The sequence below is a fragment of the Phalacrocorax carbo genome (assembly GCF_963921805.1).
Source record: "Phalacrocorax carbo chromosome 29 unlocalized genomic scaffold, bPhaCar2.1 SUPER_29_unloc_4, whole genome shotgun sequence".
In the NCBI taxonomy this organism is placed as follows: Eukaryota; Metazoa; Chordata; class Aves; order Suliformes; family Phalacrocoracidae; genus Phalacrocorax; species Phalacrocorax carbo.
In genome coordinates this window covers 20616-36436 of record NW_026990234.1, presented here as the reverse complement: position 1 = coordinate 36436, position 15821 = coordinate 20616, and the positions used below count along the sequence as shown (strand labels likewise).

Sequence of the window (15821 nt, the reverse complement as noted above, 5' to 3'; positions counted from 1 at the left end):
GTGGGGCTGTGCAGCGCGTGGGCGGGGCCTGCTGGGTTGGGGGAGGGCTCTTAAAGGGGCCGCACCTCCCGTCCTCTCTGCGCCTTAAAGGGGCCGCGCGCGGGTGGGCCCCACCTAAACCTCTACGGGGGGGGGGGGGAGGGGCGGGGTCTTAAAGGGACCGCACAACATTATCGCGGGGCAGGGGGGAGGGGAGGGGTAAAGGGGTGGCGCCCCCGTTTTGGGGGCGGTTCCAGTGTCAAAAATAGAAGCTCTGAGGATGGGGAGGGGCGGCTTGGGGGGGGGGGGGGGCCCAGGATAGTGGGGGGGGGGAATGGGGATCCCCGAAACCTGATGTCATCAAATCTGAGGGGTGACGGGGAAGGGGGGGGGCTGTACCATGGGGGGAGGGGGGGGCACCCCAATATCGGTGGGGGTGGGGGGAGGGGGCGCCTCTGCCAAAGTGGGGGCTAAACCTGGGGCGTTACGTGGGGAGGGGTGGGGGGGTGTGTTCCCTAAATGTCAATATTGGGGTCCTGGGGGGTCCCTACGCTGGGGGGGAGGGGCCAGATGAGGCTCTGGGGGTCCCGGGACCCCCTGAATTTGGGGTGTCACCCTGGGGGGGGAAGGCACATCCCCCGCTGCTGGGGGGGGCCCAATCCGGGCCCCCCCCCAAAACCCATTCACACCCTATGGGTCCGTCCCCTAACCCGGACCCCCTGCACGTCCAACACCCAAACCCTTCCCCCCCACCCCCTCACCTTTAGTTCCCCCCAACTTTGGTTCCCCCCGACTTCAGTGTCCCCCAACTTCGGGTTCCCCCCCCTCCCCCCAATTGGGTTCCCTCCACATCCGGTCCCCTTATATTTAGTTCCCCCCCAAATTTGCTTCCCTCACATTTGGTTCCCCTTATATTTGGATCCCCCCCAATTTAGTTCCCCCCAATTCTAGTTCCCCTTATAGTTGGTTCCCCCCAAATTTCTTCCCCCCCACCTCATTTGGTTCCCCTTCTATTTGCTTCCTCCCACATTCAGCTCCCCTTAAATTCGGTTCCCCCCCCACTAGGTGTCCCCCCCCCCCAATTGTACTCCCCCATTTAGTTCCCCTTCTATTTGCTTCCCCCCACATTTGGCTCCCCTTAACTTTGGTTCCCCCCAATTGTAGTCCCCCCCAATTTGGTTCCCCTTAAAGTTGGTTCCCCTGAAATCTGGTTCCCCCCCAATTTGGTTCCCCTGAAATCTGGTTCCCCCAATTTGGTTCCCCCCCCAATTTGGTTCCCCTGAAATCTGGTTCCCCCCAATTTGGTTCCCCCCCAATTTGGTTCCCCCTCAATTTGGTTCCCCCCAATTTCGTTCCCCTTAAACTTGGTTCCCCTTAAACTTGGTTCCCCTTCGATTTGGTCGTCCCCCCCCCCGATTTGGTTCCCCCCCATCATCGCTCCCCCCACCTTTGGTTCCCCTTACCCTTGGTTCCCCTTACACTTGGTTCCCCCCCCCCTTTTGGTTCCCCCCAACCCCACCCCCCCCCATACACCCCCTCCCCCCCAAAGTGTCTCCCCCCCCCCTCAGTCCCCTCCCCCCCCCAGCAGCAGGCAGGGCCGGCAGCACCTCCCCCCCGGCACCAGGACCTGGCAGCGAGGGGCCGGGGGTCGGGGGGCTTCCCCCGGGGGTCCCGGGCAGGGCCGATAAGCTTCGAGGTCGCAGAGGAGCTCGACGAGGTCGTCGACAGAGCGCAGGCGGGGGGGGCGGCACGTCAGCACCTCGTGCCCGGGGGGGACGGGGCGCCGACGGGCCACCAGCACCCGAAAAGCCAAGCCGGGGGCCCAAAGAGGACGACGGTGGCGGCCATGGGGGAGTGGGGGGAGCGTTGGACCAAGCGGAGGCCCGGGGGTGGTGGGGAGGGGGCGCTGGTGGGGGAGGGGGGAGGAGACCCCCCCTCGTCTCGTCCCACCACCCCCCAGTGAGCGGGGAGGGGGATTTCGGCCAGTTCGGCTAAAAAAGTGCCGGCCAGCGGGGGGGGGGAGGGGGCAGGGGGAGGGGGCTGGGGGGGGGGAGAGAAGAGAAAAAAGGGGGGGGGGGTCAAGGGGGGGAGGGGCACCCCAAGACCCATCACCCCCCCTCGGACCCCCCCCAAGAGCCCCACCAACCCCCCCCCATCCCAGGACCCCCCCCCAAAGATCCTTGAGACCCCACCCAGGACCCCCCCCAAAGACCCCCAGGAGCCCCCCCAGCCCCTCCCACCCCATTCCTGTGGGTCCCCCCCCCGACGCCCCCCCCAGAGCCCCCCCTTTCACCCCCCAACAGACCCTTGAGACCCTCCTCAGCCCCCCCCCCCAGCACCAGGAGCCCCCCAAAACCCCTCAGAGCTCCTCCAGGACCCTCAAGACCCCCCCAATTCCCTCCTCCAGCACCAGGAGCCCCCCCCCAAACCCTTCCGAGCCCCCCCGACGACCCCTCCAAGACCTCACGACCCCCCCTATTCCCCCCGCCAGCACCAGGAGCCCCCCCAAAACCCCTCCAAGCCCCCCAGGACCCCCCCAAGACCCTCAAGACCCCCCCCCCGGTTCCCCCCCCCAGCACCAGGAGCCCCCCCAAACTCCTCCAAGCCCCTCGCCCCCCCACTCACCACTCGGTTGCCCCCTTCCTCCTCCTCCTCTTCCTCGCTCTCATCCAGCACCACCAGCTGGGCGGGGGGGAGCCGGGGGGGCACCTGGGGGGGGGGAGGGGGGTGAATGCAGGCGGGGGGGGGTGGGGGAGGGGCGGGGGTGGGGGGAGCCCCCCCTTACCGGCACGAGGGAGGCGCTGGGCTGCGGCTGCTCCTGCTTCACCCGGGGGGTGGCGGCGATGAGGACCCCCAAATCTCCGGGGGGGGGCTGAAGGGGGGGGGGAGGGGTTGGGGGCGGGGTTAAATGGGGCCCCGCCCCCCCCAGGGCGTGCGGGAGGTGGGGGAGGGGCGCCCAAGCCGCTTGTCTCTTACCGGTCCCGGGGTGACGCTGGGCTCCGGGGGGGTCGCTTTGAGGCGGGGGGCGGAGGCGATGAGGAGCCCCAGCCGGGGGTCCTGGGGGGGGGGGAGGTTAGTGTGGGGGGGGGGGGGCACCCAGGAGCAACCCCCACCCATTCAGGGGGGACCCAGGTATGGGGGTGGGGGGGGGGAGGCTCACCTCGAGGCGGGGGAGGGGTCCGGCTCCTCCTTGAGGGGGGGCAGGTGCAGGGGGGGGCCCCGGGGGGGGTCCGGGGCCCTTCTCAGCCCCCCCCGCCGGGGGCTCCTTGTCCTGGGGGGGGGGGAGAAAGGGGGGAGGGGAGGAAAATGGGGAGGGGGTAAAGGTGGGAGGGGAGGAAAGGGGGGGGAGGCACGTCAGGGCCAACCCATAGGTGGGGGGGGGGCACCCCCCAAAGCCCCCACCCCCCCTAAAACCCCCCACGGCGGGGGGACCCAGGCATCCGGGGACCCCCCCCCACCCCCCCAACAGGGAAACTGAGGCACACACAAGCCATGGGGGGGTGGGGGGGTGTCCTGGGGGGGGACGGACCCAGGCGTCCGGGCAGCCCCCAACCCCCACCCCTCCCCCAAAACCACCCCCCCCACCCCATCCCAGCCCCCCCCGGGGGGGGATCCCGGACGCCTGGGTCCCCGAAAGAGGCGGGGGAGGGGTCCGAGGCGGCACAGAGCAGAGCAGCAGAGCGAGCAGAGCGAGGGGGGGGTCCCCAAATTTGAGGGGGGGGGCTCTATTTGGGGGGGGTATGGGGCAAATTTGGGGGGTCCCTGAACTTGGGGGGACCCATAGGCGGCCTTGGGGGGGGGACCCTGGGGTTTGGGGGGGTGTTTTTTGAGGGTCCCGTGAGGGGTTTTGGGGGGCTCAGGGTGTATTTTTTTTGGGGGGTCCCCCCCGGGATTAAAAAGGGGGTGTGGGGGTGGGGGGGGATGGGGGGGGAGGGGTGTCCCATTACCTTGCGGGGGGGGCGGGGCGGGCGGCGGCTCCGGGCGGCGGCGCGGGGGGGCCGGGGGGGGCGGCGGCGGGAGAGGGGTCTGGAGGGGGGGGAGGGGGCAGCCGCTCCAGGGGGGCCCCCCCGGACCCCCCCCCCGCCGGCAGCAGCCGCCTCTGCGCCAGGAGAGAGACCTCAGTGGGGGAGGGGGGGGGACACCCCGATTTATTTTGGGGGGGGGGTGGGGGTGGGTGGGGAGGGGATGGATTGGGGGGACGCCGGAACAACCCCCCCCCCAGGGGACCCAGGCGTCTGGGGGACCCCCCCGCCCCCCCCAAAAGAAGGGTGAGCCCCCCCCCCCTTCCCCCGAAAGCCAAGCAATGCAGAGGGGACCCAGGCGTCAGGGCGACCCCCCCCAACCCCCCCGCCCCCCCCCCCAAAAGAAAAGGGGACCGCGTGGGTGCCAAACACCCCCCCCCACCCCACCCCCGCCCCAAACTGGTCTGTACTGGTCCAAACTGGTCGCCCCCCGGCGCTGGGGAGCCCCCTCCCCCCAGCCTTGCGCGTGCCTCAGTTTCCCCGGCGGATGGTGTCGGGAGGGAGGGGGGTGGGAAGGGGGCGGCTGGGGGTTACTGGGGGGGTTACTGGGAGCTACTGGGGGGGGGGGGGGGCGGGGCACCCACCACGGCGCCAGCGCAGGCACTGCCTCCAGCGGCACTTCTGGCGCTTGAGGTTCTGACCCCCGAACTTGGGCTTGTCCCGGCAGAAGTCGCAGCGGCCGCAGTCGGCCGGGCGCAGACAGGCCTCGCAGGCCCCGCACCGCCGGCTGCCCCGGCTCCGCGCCCCCCCGCTGGCGGCACAAAGCTGGCGTCACCCCCCCGGCACCCCGACCCCCACCCCCCGCCAAAGAACACACACACCCCGCCCCCCCGACCCCCCCTCACCGTAACCCACCCACCCCCCCCCACCCCGGCTCGGCGGCGTTAGTGCGTGAGCGGCTATTAGCAGCGTTACGGTAGCGGGAGGCGGTATTAGGGGTATTATGGGAGCGGTGGGTTAGGCTGAAGCAGCTATTGGGGGCGTCGCGGGTACCCGGGGCCCCTCTATTAGGGACGTTACGGGAGCTCGATGCCCCTATTACGGGCATTACGGTACCTGCACCCCGCTATTATGGCCGCTTGGACCCCAGTATTAGCCCTGGAGCCGCTATTAGGGGTGCTACGGTACCCCGACCCCGCTATTAGGAGCATTACAGGACCCAGACCCGACTATTAGAAGCATTATGGTACCTAAACCCCACTATTAGGGGCATTATGGTACCTGGACACCACTATTAGAAGCACTATGGTATCTGGGCCCCACATTAAGGGCATTAGGGTACCCGGACCCCACTATTAGGAGTATTACGGTATGTGGACCCCTAATAGGGGCATTACAGGACCTGGACCCGACTATTAGAGACGTTACGGTACCTAAACCCCACTATTAGAAGCACTATGGTATCTGGACCCCACTTTTAGGGGCATTACGATACCTGGACCCAATATTAGGGCTGTTACGGTACCTGCACCCCAGTTTTGGGGTAGCTCTGACCCCAAAATCAACCCTGAGGCAGCTATTAGGGGTGGTACGGTACCTGGGCCCCACTATTAGGGGCATTATGGTACTCAGACCCCACCATTAGGCTGACTCAAACCCCACTATTAACAATGGAGCAGCTTTTAGGGCCATTACGGTACCTGCACCTCACTTTTGGGGTAGCTCGGACCCCGAAACCAACCCTGAGGCAGCTATTAGGGGTGTTACGGTACCTGGACCCCACTACTAGAGGCATTACGGTGCCCTGACCCCACTTAATAGGAGCCTTACGGTACCTGTACCCCACTATTGGGGTAGCTCAGACCCCAAAATCAACCCTGAGGCAGCTATTAGGGGCATTACGGTACCTGGACCCCACTATTAGGGGCGTTACGGTACCTTGACTCCACTATTGGGGCCGCTCGGACCCCAAAATCAACCCTGAGGCAGCTATTAGAGGTGTTACGGTACCTGAACCCCGTAACAGGGGCATTACAGTACCCGAACCCCACCATTAGGAGCATTATAACACCTGGACCCCACCATTAGGGACATTACGGCACCTGGACGCCACTATTAGGGATATTATGGTACCTGAACCCCACTATTAGGAGCATTACAGCACCTGCACCCCACTATTAGGGGCATTACAGCACCCGGACCCCACTATTAGGGGCATTACGGCACCTGGACCCCACTATTAGGAGCATTACGGCACCCGGACCCCACTGTTAGGGGCATTACGGCACCCGGACCCCACTATTAGGAGCATTACGGCACCCGGACCCCACTATTAGGAGCATTACGGCACCCGGACCCCACTATTAGGAGCATTACGGCACCCGGACCCCACTGTTAGGGGCATTACGGCACCTGCGCCCCAGTACAAGGCGCTGGGGCGTCTATTAGGAGCGTTACGGTACCGGCCCCCCACTGAACCCCCACGTGAAGCCACGGAGCAGCTATTAGGGGCATTACGGCCCCCCGAGAGCTGCACCAAAGGGGGGGACCCCGGAATTGGGGGGGGGGACACCCTGGAATTTGGGGGGGACCCGGAATTGGGGGGGACCCCGGAATTTGGGGGGGGGACCCAGGCGTTCGGGGGGGACCCCGGAATTTGGGGGGGGGGACCCAGGCGTTCGGGGGGGACCCCAGAATTTGGGGGGACCCCCGGCACTCACCCCGCCCCCACCGCGGGCCCCGGGGTGTTTGGGGGGTCTCCCCGGTTTCTTCTTCTCCTTCACCTTGTTCAGCTGCTTCTGGGGGGGGGGGAGGGAAAGTTGGGGGGTCAGAGGGGACCCCGATAGCGGGGGGGGGACCCCAATACCGGGGGGGGACCCCGATAGCGGGGGGGGACCCCAAAACCGGGGGGTCCCCAGGGCCACACTCACCCTGTGCCGGGTGCTGGGGGCGGCGCTGGGCTCTCGCTCCAAGGGGGGCTTCCATTTCTGAGGGGGAGATGGGGGTGAGGGGGGGGACCCCAAAACCCACAGGGGGACCCCCAAGATCCAGGGGGGGACCCCAAAGCCCACTGGGTAGCCCCCCAAAACCCACGAGGGGACCCCCAAAACCCACGAGGGGACCCCCAAGATCCAGGGGGGGACCCCAAAGCCCACTGGGTAGCCCCCCAAAACCCACGAGGGGACCCCCAAAACCCACGAGGGGACCCCCAAGATCCAGGGGGGGACCCCAAAACCCACAGAGGGACCCCAAAACCCACGAGGGGAGCCCCAAAACCCACGGTGGGACCTCCAAAACCCACGGCGGGACCCCAAAACCCACGGAGGGACCCCCAAAACCCACAGAGGGACCCCAAAAGCCACGGGGGGACCCCAAAAGCCACGCGGGGACCCCAAAAGCCACAGGGGGACCCCCCAAAACCCATGAGGGGAGCCCCAAAACCCACGGCGGGACCCCCAAAACCCACGAGGGGAGCCCCAAAACCCACGGCGGGACCTCCAAAACCCACGGGAGGACCCCCAAAACCCACGGCGGGACCCCCAAAACCCACAGAGGGACCCCAAAACCCATGGCGGGACCCCAAAAGCCACAGGGGGACCCCAAAACACACTGGGGAACCTCCCAAAACCCACGGCGGGACCCCCAAAACCCACGAGGGGAGCCCCAAAACCCATGGCGGGACCTCCAAAACCCACGGGAGGACCCCCAAAACCCATGGCGGGACCTCCAAAACCCACGGAGGGACCCCCAAAACCCATGGCGGGACCTCCAAAACCCACGGGAGGACCCCCAAAACCCATGGCGGGACCTCCAAAACCCACAGGAGGACCCCCAAAACCCACGGCGGGACCCCAAAACCCGGAGCGGGGGGTGGCGGTGGGAGGGGGCTGGGAACTCACCACCGTCAGCTTCCGCGGGCCGTAAGTCGTCTTCTTGGCCACCCCCGAGCGCTGTGGGGCACACGGGGGGGTCAGCGGGGCGTGGGGGGGTGTTTTGGGGGGTTCGGCGGGGCCGGGGGGTGTCGGGGAGCCCCGTCGGCGCCCCACCTTGGGGCGCAGGCAGCGGCGGCGCAGGCAGCGCCACTGGCGCTTCAGGCCCGGCTTGAGGCGGCGCAGGCAGATGCAGCAGCTCCCGCAGTCCTCGGTGGCCAGGCAGCCCGGGCAGGAGCCGCAGCCCAGGCTCTGCGGGGGACGACACGCCTCGGCACGCGCCCACGCGCCCCCCCGCAGGCGGGGTGGGGGGCGCGGGGGGGGCGGGGGGCGCGGGCGGGAGCCGCAGCCCAGGTTTGGGGGGGGAAACACGGGATAACAGGGGATAACAGGGGATAACAGGGGATAACATGGGATAACATGGGATAACATGCACCCACACAAGCCCTCAGACACGTGGGGGGGGGCGGGGGGCGGCGGGGGGCGCGGGCGGGAGCCGCAGCCCAGGTTTGGGGGGGGAAACACGGGATAACAGGGGATAACAGGGGATAACATGGGATAACACGGGATAACAGGGGATAACACGGGATAACACGGGATAACAGGGGATAACATGGGATAACATGCATCCACACAAGCCCTCAGACACGTGGGGGGGGATGCAGGGGGACACGGGGGATGTCGGGGGGCCCGGGCAGGAGCCGCAGCCCAGGTTTGGGGGGGGAAACACGGGATAACAGGGGATAACAGGGGATAACACGGGATAACATGGGATAACATGGGATAACATGGGATAACAGGGGATAACATGCATCCACGCACGCCCTCAGACACGTGGGGGGGGACACGTGGGGGGTGGGGGGGTGTCAGGGGGCCCGGGCAGGAGCTGCAGCCCAGGTTTGGGGGGGAAACATGGGAAAACATGGGATAACACGGGATAACATGGGATAACACGGGATAACATGGGATAACACGGGATAACATGCATCCACGCACGCCCTCAGACACGTGGGGGGGGCGGGGGGACACGGGGGGGGACACGGGGCGACGCGGACACGGGGGGGAGGGGGGTGACAGTGACACCGTCACCAACCCCGGTGGGCGCACGAGAACCGCGGGGACACGCGTGTCACCCCCGGGGGGGCGGCAGCAACACCTTAAACGGGGTGACAACGCCCTGGGGTGGGGTGACAACACCCTAAACGGGCTGACAGCACCCTGGGGTGGGGTGACAACAGGGCGACAACACCCCGCCGTGGGGTGACAACACCCTAAGCGGGGTGACAACGCCCGGGGTGGGGAGCCAACAGCTTTGGGGGGAGCTGACACCACCGGGAGAGGGTGACAGTGACCCACAGGGGTGACAGTGACACCGGGTCAGGGTGACGGTGACCCACGGCGGGGTGACAGTGATGTGGGGGGGTCACAGTGACCCGTGGAGGGGTGACAGTGACCCATGCAGGGTGACAGTGATGTGGGGGGGTGACAGTGACCCACAGGGGGGTGACAGTGACCCATGCAGGGTGACAGTGACCCACAGAGGGTGACAGTGATGTGGGGGGGTGACAGCGACCCTGGGTTGGGGTGATGGTGACCGGGGGGGTGACGGCGACCCACAGGGGGGTGACAGTGACTTGGGGTTGGGGTGACGGTGCCCCGAGGGGGTGACGGTGCCCCAGGGGGGTGACAGCGACCCACAGGGGGTGACGGTGACCCACAGGGGGGTGACAGTGACCCATGCAGGGTGACAGTGACCTACGGAGGGTGACAGTGACGTGGGGGGGTGACAGTGACCCTGGGTTGGGGTGATGGTGACCGGGGGGGTGACAATGACCCGTGGAGGGGTGACGGTGACCCACAGGGGGGTGACAGTGATGTGGGGGGGTGACAGTGACCCACGGGGGGGTGACAGTGACCCGTGGAGGGGTGACGGTGACCCACAGGGGGTGACAGTGACCCACAGGGGGGTGACAGTGACGTGGGGGGGTGACAGTGACCCTGGGTTGGGGTGATGGTGACCGGGGGGGTGACGGTGACCCACAGGGGGGTTGGGGTGACGGTGCCCCAGGGGGTGACGGTGACCCACGGGGGGGTGACGGTGACCCACAGGGGGGTGACGGTGACTTGGGGTTGGGGGTGACGGTGCCCCAGGGGGTGACGGTGACCCACGGGGGGGTGACAGCGACCCACGGGGGGGGACACGACGGTACCTTCTTGACGATGCGGAGGCAGCGGCGCAGGAGGCACTTGGGGGGCCGGGCGGGGGCGGGGGCGGGGCGGGCGCAGGCGCTGCAGATGCCGCAGTCCTCGGCGATGCGACAGGCCTGGCAGGCGCCGCAGCCCACCCGCTGCGGGGGAGGGGCGGCTCAGGCACCCCCCGCCTCGCCCGGGGGCCGCCCCACCCCCCCCACCCCCCCCCCACCCCCCCCCCAGCGGGGCCCCGGGGGGGGTGCGGGCGCGCGGGGGGTACCTTGAAGAACCGCTGCTCCCGGTTGAAGTCGCGTCTCTGGGCTGGGGGAGGGGGGGGGGGAGGGTCAGCGGGTGGGGGCGCGGCCCCACCCCTCCCCACCTCCGGGCACCCGTCAGGCACCCTGAGCCCCCCTCGGGCACCCTAACCCCGCTTTGGGGGGTCCCTGACCCCCTTCACACCCTCCCTGGGGCACCCTGAGCCCCCCCAGGATCCCACTTGGGGCACCCTGACCCCCCTCCAGACCCTCCCCCAGCACCCTGACCGCCCCCAGGATCCCCCTTGGGGCACCCTGACCTCCCCCCAGACCCCCCTTGGGGCACCCTGACACCCACCAGGACCCCCCTTGGGGCACCCTGACCCCCACCAGGACCCCCCCAGGGCACCCTGACCGCCCCCAGGATCCCCCTTGGGGCACCCTGACCTCCCCCCAGACCCCCCTTGGGGCACCCTGACACCCACCAGGACCCCCCCAGGGCACCCTGACCCCCACCAGGATCCCATTTGGGGCACCCTGACCCCCACCCCGGACCCTCCCAGAGAACCCTGACCCCCCCAAGACCCCCCCCACCCTCCCCAAGCACCTAAAAAGAGGGAGGAAGAGGAGGAGGAAGAGCAAGAGGAGGGAAGAGGAAGAGGAAGATGAGGAGGAGGACGACGAAGAGGGAGGCGAGAAAAAAGAGGAAGGCTCAGAAAAGCAAAATGGGGGGGAAGTGAGGAAGAAGAGCAGAAGGGAGGGATGAAGGCTCAGAGGAGGGTGAGGGTGGGGAAGAAGGAGGAGAAGAGGGAGGAAGGCTCAGAAAAAGAGGATGATGATGGGGAAGAGGAAGGTTCAAGCAAAGATGATAGGGGAGAGAAGAGAAACTGGGACGGAAAGAGGATGAGGAAGGCTCAGAGAATAAGGGGGTAGAGGAAGGCTCTGAGGAGGATGACGTAGGGGAACGAAGGCTCAGAGGATGATGATGTACGGGGAGGAAGGCTCAAAGGAGGGCAGCAACGATGGTGGTGATGGCGGGGGACGAAGGCTCAGAGAAGGAGGAAGAAGAGGAGAGGGAAGGCGGGAGGAAGGCCCAGAGGAGGAAGGGGAGGAAGGCTCAGAGCACGATGAGGATGACGACGGCGAGAGGAAGACTCGGGGAAGGAGGAGGACGAGGGCGATGATGATGATGGGGGGAGGAAAGCTCAGAGGAAGAGCGAGGGGAGCGGGGGGAAGGGAGGGAGGTGGGGGGGAGGAGGGGGAGGGGGAGGGGGAGGAGGAGGAGGAGGGGAGGAAGGCTCACCGCGGCACTCGGGGCAGAGCCAGCGGCAGCGGCGCTGACTGGGCAGCGTCACCCCCGGGAACAGGCTCTGGCAGCCGGCGCAGCACCTGCGGGGACCCAGGCGTCTGGGGGGGCCCCACCCCCCCCGGGACCCCCACCCCCCCCGAGACACCCACCCCCCCCGGGACCCCCACCCCCCCCGAGACACCCACCCCAGGGACCCCCACCCCCCCCGAGACACCCACCCCCCCCGGGACCCCCACCCCCCCCGAGACACCCACCCCAGGGACCCCCACCCCCCCCGAGACACCCACCCCCCCCGGGACCCCCACCCCCCCCCGAGACACCCACCCCCCCAGAGACACCCAACCCCCCCGAGACACCCCCCCCGGGACCCCCACCCCCCCCGAGACACCCACCCCCCCCGAGACACCCACCCACCCCCGGGACCCCCACCCCCCCCGAGACACCCACCCCCCCAGAGACACCCACCCCAGGGACCCCCACCCCCCCCCGGGACCCCCACCCCCCCAGAGACACCCACCCCCCCGGGACACCCACCCCCCCAGAGACACCCACCCCCCCAGAGACACCCAACCCCCCGAGACACCACCCCAGGGACCCCCACCCCCCCCGGGACCCCCACGCCCCCAGAGACACCCAACCCCCCCACTGACCCCCACCCTAGGGACCCCCACCCCCCCAGACGCACCCAAACCCCCAGGGACCCCCACCCTAGGGACCCCCACCCCCCCAGAGGCACCCACCCCCCCCCCCCGGGACCCCCACCCCAGGGACCCCCACCCCCCCCCCAGAGACCCCCAACTCCCTAGAGACCCCCAACCCCCCCAGGGACCCCCACCCCAGGACCCCCCCCCCCCGGGACCCCCACCCCAGCCCTCCCCCACTCACGCCACCACCCCCTCCTGGGGGGGCTCCGGGGGGGGCCGCTTGCGGGTGCGCCGGGGGAGGGGGGGCTCCGGCGGGGGCGGGGCCTCAGCGGGAGGAGGCGGGCTCAAGGCTGCTGGGGGCGGGGCCTCGGCCAGCAGGGGCGGGGCCTCCTCAGCTTCAGCCCCGCCCACCTGCTCCTCCGGGGCGGGGGGAGGCAGCGGAGGGGGCTCCTGGGGGGGCTCCTGGGGGGGCTCCGGGGGGGGCCCGGGGGGGGGCCCGGGGGGGGGGCCGCCATTTGGGGCCTTTCCTGGCCTGGGGAGGGGGGAAACGGGGGGGTCACGGGGTGGGGAGGCAACGCCTTGGGGTCCCCCCCACTGCCCCCCCCCCCGATACAGACCCCCCCGTTACACACACCCCCTCATTTGGGGCCCCCCCAACTCCCCCCTAATGTGCCCCCCCCATTTCCCCTCCAGATTTGGGGACCCCCTTTAATCCTCCCCCCTCAAGACCCCCATTCCCCTCCCCCCTCCCCAGTTTGGGGGTCCCCAAATATCCCCCCCCCCATTTTACCCCTTTAATTCCCCCCCCTTTTTGGGGGACGCCCCTAAATTAACCCCCCATAACCCCCCCCCATTTCAGGGGGACCCCCATTCTCCCCCTTCTCTTGGGGACCCCCCCCCCAAATTAAACCCCCTTAATTCCCCCCCCCAATCCAGCCCCCCCAATTTCAGGGCCCCCTCCCAGCCACCCCCCTTTCGGGGATACCCCCCCCAATTTTGGGGTCCTCACCCCAAATTCCCCCCACCTCCCACCCCATCCTGCTTTAAGGGGAAGTTCAGTGTTCCCCCCCGGGCTTTTTTGGGGTCCCCCTTTTTTTGGGGACCCCCCCAAATTTCGGGGTGCCCCCCCTCCAAATCCCCCCCCCCTTCCCCGGGAGGCTTCCCCTCCGCCAGGGGGGATTTTTGGGGTGCCCTATTGTTTGGGGGACCCCTCCCCAAGGTTTGGGGACCCCACGACGGTCCCGGGGACCCCCCCTCCCCCGAGTTTTGGGGACCCCTCCCCATTACCTTGGGGGGGCCGGGCCGTTCCAGGCCATTCTTGAAGTCGAAGTTCCTGAGGTCGCGGCTGGGGCCGAGGAACCGAATCAGCTCGATTTTGCTGCGGAATTTCTCCCCTGTGGGGCTGGGGGGGGGTCCCCGAAATCAAAAGGGGGGTCCCCCATATCGGGGGGGGTCCCCTAAATCAAGGGGGGGTCTGCCAAAACCCCAGGGTGGACCCCAAAACCCCAGGGTGGACCCCAAAACCTCAGGGAGGACCCCCAAAATGCAGGGGAAGCAGGGGGAGGGAATTGGGGGGGGGGGATGGAATCCATAGGTGGGTCCCCCCAAAATTTGGGGGGGCTTGAGGTACCCCCAGGACCCCCAAAACGCCCCCCCAACCCCCAAAATGGCCTGGGGGAGGGGTTGAAGGGATTTTTTTGGGGGGGGGGGGGGTTGAAACAGGGAGCAGAGATTTGGGGGGGGTCTTGGGAAATGGGGGGGGACCCCAAAATGGCTGCTGGGGGGGGCTCAAAATGGCCGCCGGGGAGGGGGGAGGGGTGAAGCCTGGGGGTCCCCAGATTAGAGGGGAGCCCCGAAGTCGGTGGGGGCGGGGCCTAGAGCTGGGGGCGTGGCCTAGAGGGAGAGGGTGGTGCTTAGACGTGAGGGGGCGGGGCTAGCGTTGGCCTCAACCCCCCCCCAAGCCAGCGTTAAGGGGTTGTGGGGGCTTGGTTGGGGGTTGGGGGTGGGGGTTTTGGGGTGGGGGGAAGGGCTGGGGGGCTCGGGGGGGGTGGGGGAGGGGTACCTCTGGTAGTAGGTGTCGGTGCGGCCGCAGGTGGCCCCCGATTTCCGGAAAGCTTCGCGCCGCTTCCAGCCGGGCCCCAGGGCGGGGCACTCCTCCCAGCCCTCCGCCATGCTGACGGGGCGGGGCTACTGCGGGGGGAGGGGTCAGCGGCCGCCACGCCCACCCCCAACGCCCCCCTCCCCCCCCGACACCCCCCACCCCGCCAAATACCCGCCCAAACACCCCCCACCCCGGGGCAGCTGGCGGGGCCCGAAGCCCCGCCCCCGAGGCGCTAAACCCCGCCCAAGTGGCGCCGAAGCCACGCCCCCTTCCCACCCGGCCACGCCCCCAAACACAGCCAGGCCGCGAGCCCTCTCTTCCCCTCCCCCCACTCGGATACGCCCCCCCAAACGGGCCCCTCCCCCCACAGGTGCCCCCCACCCCCACATGGACCCCCGCAAACGAGCCCCCACCCCCCCGCCCCTCCCCCACCCCCCGGGCACCCCCCAAACCGCCCCTCCTCCTCACACCCCCCCCCCCCCGGCCGTGGGCCCTGAAACTGCCCCTCCCCCACACCTGCACCCCCCCCCCCCAACTCCCCCCTCCCCCCCATCCCCGGCCGGGCCCCCCCCAAACGGCCCCTCCCCCCTCACAAACGCCCCCCCCTTCCCCTCCCCCACTAACCGCCCCCTCCCCCACACCTGCGCCCCCAAACCCGCCCCTCCCCCCTCGCCAACCGCCTCGGCCTCCTCGCTCCCCGCCCCTCCCCCTCCCAAACAGACCCCCCCCCCCTCCGAACGCCCCCCTCCCCCCTCCCAACGCGCCCCTCCCCCTCCGAACGCCCCCCTCCCCCTCCGAAACACCCCCTTCCCCCTCACAACGCGCCCCTCCCCCCTCACAACGCGCCCCTCCCCCTCACAACCAAACACCCCCCCCGGCCCTTCCCCTCCCCCCCCCCGCCCGCCTCCCCTCCCCCCCCCGGCCCCCCCCTCCCCCTCCCGCCCCCCCCGGCCCCCCCCTCCCCCTCCCGCCCCCCCCCGCCCCCCGGTACCGGCCCGGCCATGTCGTTCCCGATCGTGGCGCAGCAACGGCCGCCGCCGGCGCGAGGCACCGCCGCGAGGGGAGGGGCGGGGCCGGGGCGGGGCCGCGCGCCGGAAGCGGAAGCGCCGCGCGGGAAAGGGAGGGGCGGGCACGTGAGGCCGGCGGCGGGCCAATGGGGGACGGGGAGAAGGGGTGGGGGGGGAAGAGGGCGGGGCTTGCCGTCGTCCGGGCCACGTGACCCGCGCGGAGGACGGCGGCTCGCCCCCCCCCGACAACCGCGCGCGCGCGCAGGGCGGCGGGGGGCGGTGCTATGCAAATGAGGGCGGACCACGTGGCGCCGGGGCGCCGCCTCCTCTCGGGAGCCCGCGCCGCGGGACACGAGACGCGGGAAGGGGCGGGGCGAGGCGGAGGAGCGGCGCGCGGCGCGCCCGGAGGGGCGGGGCCACGCTAACGAGGGCGGGGCCATGCTAAT

General features: G+C 69.3%; 1 protein-coding gene across 1 annotated transcript; it reads right to left on the bottom strand.

Moving 5' to 3' along the window:
* Positions 1–1598: 1598 nt before the first annotated feature.
* On the bottom strand, positions 1599–15460 carry LOC135310737 (basic proline-rich protein-like). The gene is given in 16 exon segments (XM_064439696.1): positions 1599–2019; positions 2605–2688; positions 2765–2851; positions 2956–3036; positions 3140–3250; positions 6662–6739; positions 6872–6928; positions 7841–8122; positions 10081–10218; positions 10341–10381; positions 11618–11703; positions 12509–12771; positions 12773–12799; positions 13555–13669; positions 14330–14454; positions 15360–15460. Coding segments are annotated over 16 exon segments (1875 nt in total). The 5' UTR covers positions 15372–15460; the 3' UTR covers positions 1599–1731.
* Between the last annotated feature and the right edge of the window lie 361 nt (positions 15461–15821).